At 37.0% G+C, this 4661-nt stretch overlaps 1 protein-coding gene across 1 annotated transcript in view; it reads left to right on the top strand.

Moving 5' to 3' along the window:
- Window positions 1-4661, top strand: part of ZMAT3 (zinc finger matrin-type 3) — a 51277-nt gene that overhangs the window by 40283 nt on the left and 6333 nt on the right. The window contains exon 2 of the mRNA XM_007948283.2: window positions 3722-3841. Within this exon, the coding sequence (XP_007946474.1) occupies window positions 3722-3841 (120 nt within the window). The remainder of the gene's footprint in view (window positions 1-3721; window positions 3842-4661) is intronic.

The following is a 4661-nucleotide window of genomic DNA, read 5'->3' on the forward strand; positions in this document are numbered from 1 at the left end:
GTTCTGCTGTGCATGGGGTTGCTATGAGTCGGAAACGACTCGACGGCACTTAACAACAACAACAACAACAGATATACCCATACATGCAAGTGCATGTACTCTCATATGGTTTTCTTGACACATATATGCATACATATCTACCTGTGTACCTACACATATTTTTTGGTTGTTGCAAAATTGTATATGGCATTTACTGAAATTGACCCTTATTCCTGTGTACTTGTTAGTGTCTTCATTTACCTTGGTCAGGTAGTACAGACTTCACCTATATTTAGTACTGTCTTTCCCATCACCAAAAATTATAAGGGTCTGCTATCTACAAAGTGATTCTCCCTTCTTCCCCCTCCCATCACTGGTAACCATCAAAGAATGTTGCTTTCTGTGTGTATACCCATAGTTGACTTTTTATAACAGTGAGATCATATAATATTTGTCTGTTTGTGATTGACTTATTTCAGTCAGCACAGTGTCCTCTAGATTCATCATGTTATATTTCACAAATTCCTCATTATTCTTTCTAGTTGTGAGTATTACATTCTGTGTATGTACTACAATTCATTTATCCACTCATCCCTTGATGGACACTTAGATTGTTTCCATCTTTTTTGCTATTGTGAATAATGCTGCTGCGAACATAGGTGTGCATATGTCTATTCGTGTTACTGCTCTTATGTCTATTGGATTTATACCTAGGAGTGGGATTGCTGGATCATAAGGTATTGCTAGCTTTTTGAGGTTTTCATAGTGGTTGTACCATTTTACAATTCACTAGCAGGGTATAAGAGTTTCAATCTCCCCAGCATTTTTTTTTTTTTTAAATCAGTGCCAGTTTTGCAAGGGTGAGATGTTATCTCATTTTAATTTTGATTACATCTCTCTAGTGGCTGTGGTAGCATAGTGGCTAAGGCACTTGACTGCTAACCAGAAGGCTGGCAGTTCAAACCCACCAGCCACTTCTCGGAAGGAAGGTTGGGCAATCCTACTTCTGTAGTGATACTGCCTCGGAAACCCAAGGAGCGGTCGCTATGAGTCGGGTCTGACTCGACGGCACATAACAACAACAACAAGTGGCTGTTAATCATGAACATCTTTTCATGTGTTTGTTGGTCACCTGAATGTCCTCATTGGTGAAGTGTCTGTTATGTCTTTTTCCCATTTTTTGATTGGATTGTTTGTTGAGTTGTTGAAGTTTTTTATATAGAGATTAGATAATCAGATTAGATTATCATACATGTTATTTCCAAAGAGTTTTTTTCCCCAGTCTGTAGGTTCTCTTTTTACTCTTGTGGTAGAGTCTTTTTATGAGCATAAGTATTTAATTTTTAGAAGGTCCCAGTTATCTATTTTCTGTTGTTTGTGCATTGTTAAAAATGTTTGATAGACTGTGCCAAAAATTAGGTTCCCTAGTTTTATCCTTATGTTGTCTTCCAGGAACTTTATAGTTTTAACTTTAACATTTAGATCTTTGATCCATTTTGAATTAGTTTTTGTGAATGGTGTTAGATATAGATCCTGTTTCATTTTTCTGCAAATGAATATCCAATTTTGCCAGCACCATTTGTTAAAGGAGACTGTTTTTTCCCTACTTAATGATCTTTGATCCTTTGTCAAAGATCAGTTGCCAGTAGATGGAAAGATTTACTTCTGGGTTACTAATTCTAGTCCATTGGTCTATGTGGCTGTCATTGAACCAGTGCCACGCTGTTTTGATTACTGTGGCTGTATAGTAAATTTTGAGATTGGGAAGTGTGAGGTCTCCTATTTTGATTTTTTTCCTTCAGTGTTGCTTTAGCTATTTGGAAACTCTTTTCTTTCTGTGTAAAGTTGGAGATTAGTTTTTCCATTTTATTAAAGACCTTTGGGATTTGGATTGGGATTGCCTTATATCTGTAGATTTCTTTGGGTAGTATTGACATTTTCACAATACTAAGTCTTCCAATCCATGAGCATGGAATGTTCTTCCAATTATGCAGGTCTCTTTTGTTTTCTGTAGTAGTGTTTTGTACTTTTCCTTGTATGAGTCTTTTACATTCCTGGTTAGGTTTATTCCTAGTGATTGCATCCTTTTGAGGATTATTGTAAATGGTATTGCTTTCTTGATTTCCTTTTCGGAGTTCTTATTAGTGTGTTGATCTTGTACTCTGCCACTTTGCTGAATCCTTCTATTAGTGCCAGTAACTTTCTTTGGGAGTCTCTAGGAATATTTATCTATAGGATCATGTCATCTACAAATAGGGATAGTTTTACTTCTTGCTTTACAATTTGAATGCCCTTTATTTACCATTCTTACCTTATTGCTCTGGCTAGGACTTTTCGTACAATATTGAATAAGAGTGGTGATAATGGGCATCCTTGTCTCATTTTTGTTCTCAAGGGGATTGCTCTTAAACTTTCTCCTTGAAAATAATGTTGGTTTTTGGTTTTTGCATATATGCCCTTAATTATGCTGAGGAATTTCCCATCTATTCTGTTTTGCTGAGAGTTTTTAATCAGAGAAGGGTGTTTGAATTTTATCAAATGCCTTTTTTTTGGGTCAATTGATATGATCCTTTGATTTGTTTTTTCTTTGTTTTATTTATATGATGAATTATATTGATTGATTTTCTAGTATCAAACCACCCTTGTATTCCTGGTATGAATCCCATCTGATCATGATTTTTTTTTTTTTTGAATAATTCTGTTGGCTAGAATTTTGTTGAGGATTTTTGCATCTATATCCATAACAGATAGTGGTCTTTTTCTGTTTCTGTGGTATCTTGGTCTGGCTTTGACATCAGTATCATGCTGGCTTCATAGAGTGAATTGGGGAGTATTCTTTTCTATGTTCTGTAACAGTTTTAGTTGAATTGGTATCAACTGTTCTCTGAAAATTTGGGTCATTTGGGGCAGGGCTTTTATTCTTTGCATGGAAGAAGCACTTTTTTTTTTTTTTTTTAAGTAATCAAAATCTGGCTAGTGGTCTTTTTACCTTCAGTGTTGTGATTAGTGTAGTTAGTATTGCTTTTTTTTCTTTTTTCACTTTTTGTGATTTGGGTGAAATTTTACAAACCACATTTGTTTTACATTCAACAGTTCATACACACATTTTGTTTTGTGATACTGGTTACATTTCCCACAGTATAACATCTCACCTCCCACTTCCTCCCTGTGGTTACCCTTTCCCTGTGTCCTTCTTGCCTGTGCATGCCTGGCTTCCTACATTTACCCCTGTGCAAATGGTGCCCTTCTGATGTCCCATGGTTGATTGTTCTAAGGAGTGCATCTCCCTGGAGCAGGTGTTCAGCTTGTAGGCATCTATTGTTTGGCTGAGAGTTAAGCCAGGGGAGTGAGATCAATTCTAGGCCTGAAGGGTGACTTGGGGCTATAGTCTTGGGGGTTTTACCAGTCTCTGTCAGGCCAGTGAGCCTGGTCTTTTTTATGATTTTGAGTTTTGTTTCACATTTTTCTCCCACTTTATCCAGGATCTCCAATTTTGATCCCTTTCGAGTGGTGGGCATTGGTAGCCAGGCATGATCTAATTCTTATGGTCGCTGGGTCATATAGATTAGGGTTCACATGGTCCATTAGTCCTTTGGGCTAATTGTTCCCATTTGTCTTTGATTTTCTTCACTCTTCTTTGCTCCCGATGAGGAATATTGTTTTTTTCGTTAAGTGAATACATTGATTAACTCATTTGGACAAAATTTACTCATAGTGATTACTCATTTTATTTTACTTCTAGGGTAAAAATCATGGTAAGAAACTCCGAAATTATTATGCAGCAAATAGCTGTCCTCCTCCTGCCAGAATGAGCAATGCAGTGGAGCCTGTGGCTACTCCAGTTGCTTCTGTTCCTCCACAGGTGAGACATGTGGCATGAGGATTTGGCCTGGTGAACCCAAACCAGAAATCACTCAGTGTCAGGGTGAAACAGTGTCAGAGTGGAAGTTGTCATGTGCAGAAATTGTCCTAAATGCCCCTGAGAGTCCAATTGGGCAAATACTTTTGGACAACCAACCTTCTTGATATTTTGTGACCCTTGAGATTTCTCATTGACTTCAGTTGTGTTTTATCATGAAATGATAAAACAAATATTGTTATGTTTTATTTTTTGTCTTTGTATTTCTCATAATTCTAGGGTAAAGGATTTTGAATGTTCAGGCTAAGCTCCAGATTAAAAGAAATATTTTAAAGCATTTATTTCTTTATTGCAGTTAACCCCACTTATATTTTGTCTTCAGTAGTAAGGTAAGTTTCTTGAGTTTGCCCTTTCTTACCTCTCTGCAGAGACAATATAAACTCTTCTCTAGACTTTGGTATGAGGAGCTACTCCTGAGAGCTGAGTTCCTTTAGCTGTTTGGAAGATAAAACAAGTGACTTTGGGAATATAACTCCTGTAGCTTAATAGCCTTTGAATATAGATTCTACTCCTTAAACTCTTTGTGGTATTATATATTCACAGAACAATTTCATTAGTGATAAATAATAAACCAAAACCAAACCTATTGCCGTTGAGTCGATTCCGACTCGTAGTGATCTTATAGGACAGAGTAGAAATGCCCGGTCGGGTTCCAAGAATGTAAATCTTTACGGAAGTAGACTGCCTCATCTTTCTCCCACAGGGCAGCTGGTGGGTTCAACCCACCAATCTTTTGGTTTAATAGCTAAATGCCTTAACCTCT

Source organism: Orycteropus afer, unplaced genomic scaffold (genome assembly GCF_000298275.1).
Source record: "Orycteropus afer afer isolate SDZICR_OR568_19922 unplaced genomic scaffold, OryAfe1.0 scaffold00210, whole genome shotgun sequence".
In the NCBI taxonomy this organism is placed as follows: domain Eukaryota; kingdom Metazoa; phylum Chordata; class Mammalia; order Tubulidentata; family Orycteropodidae; genus Orycteropus; species Orycteropus afer.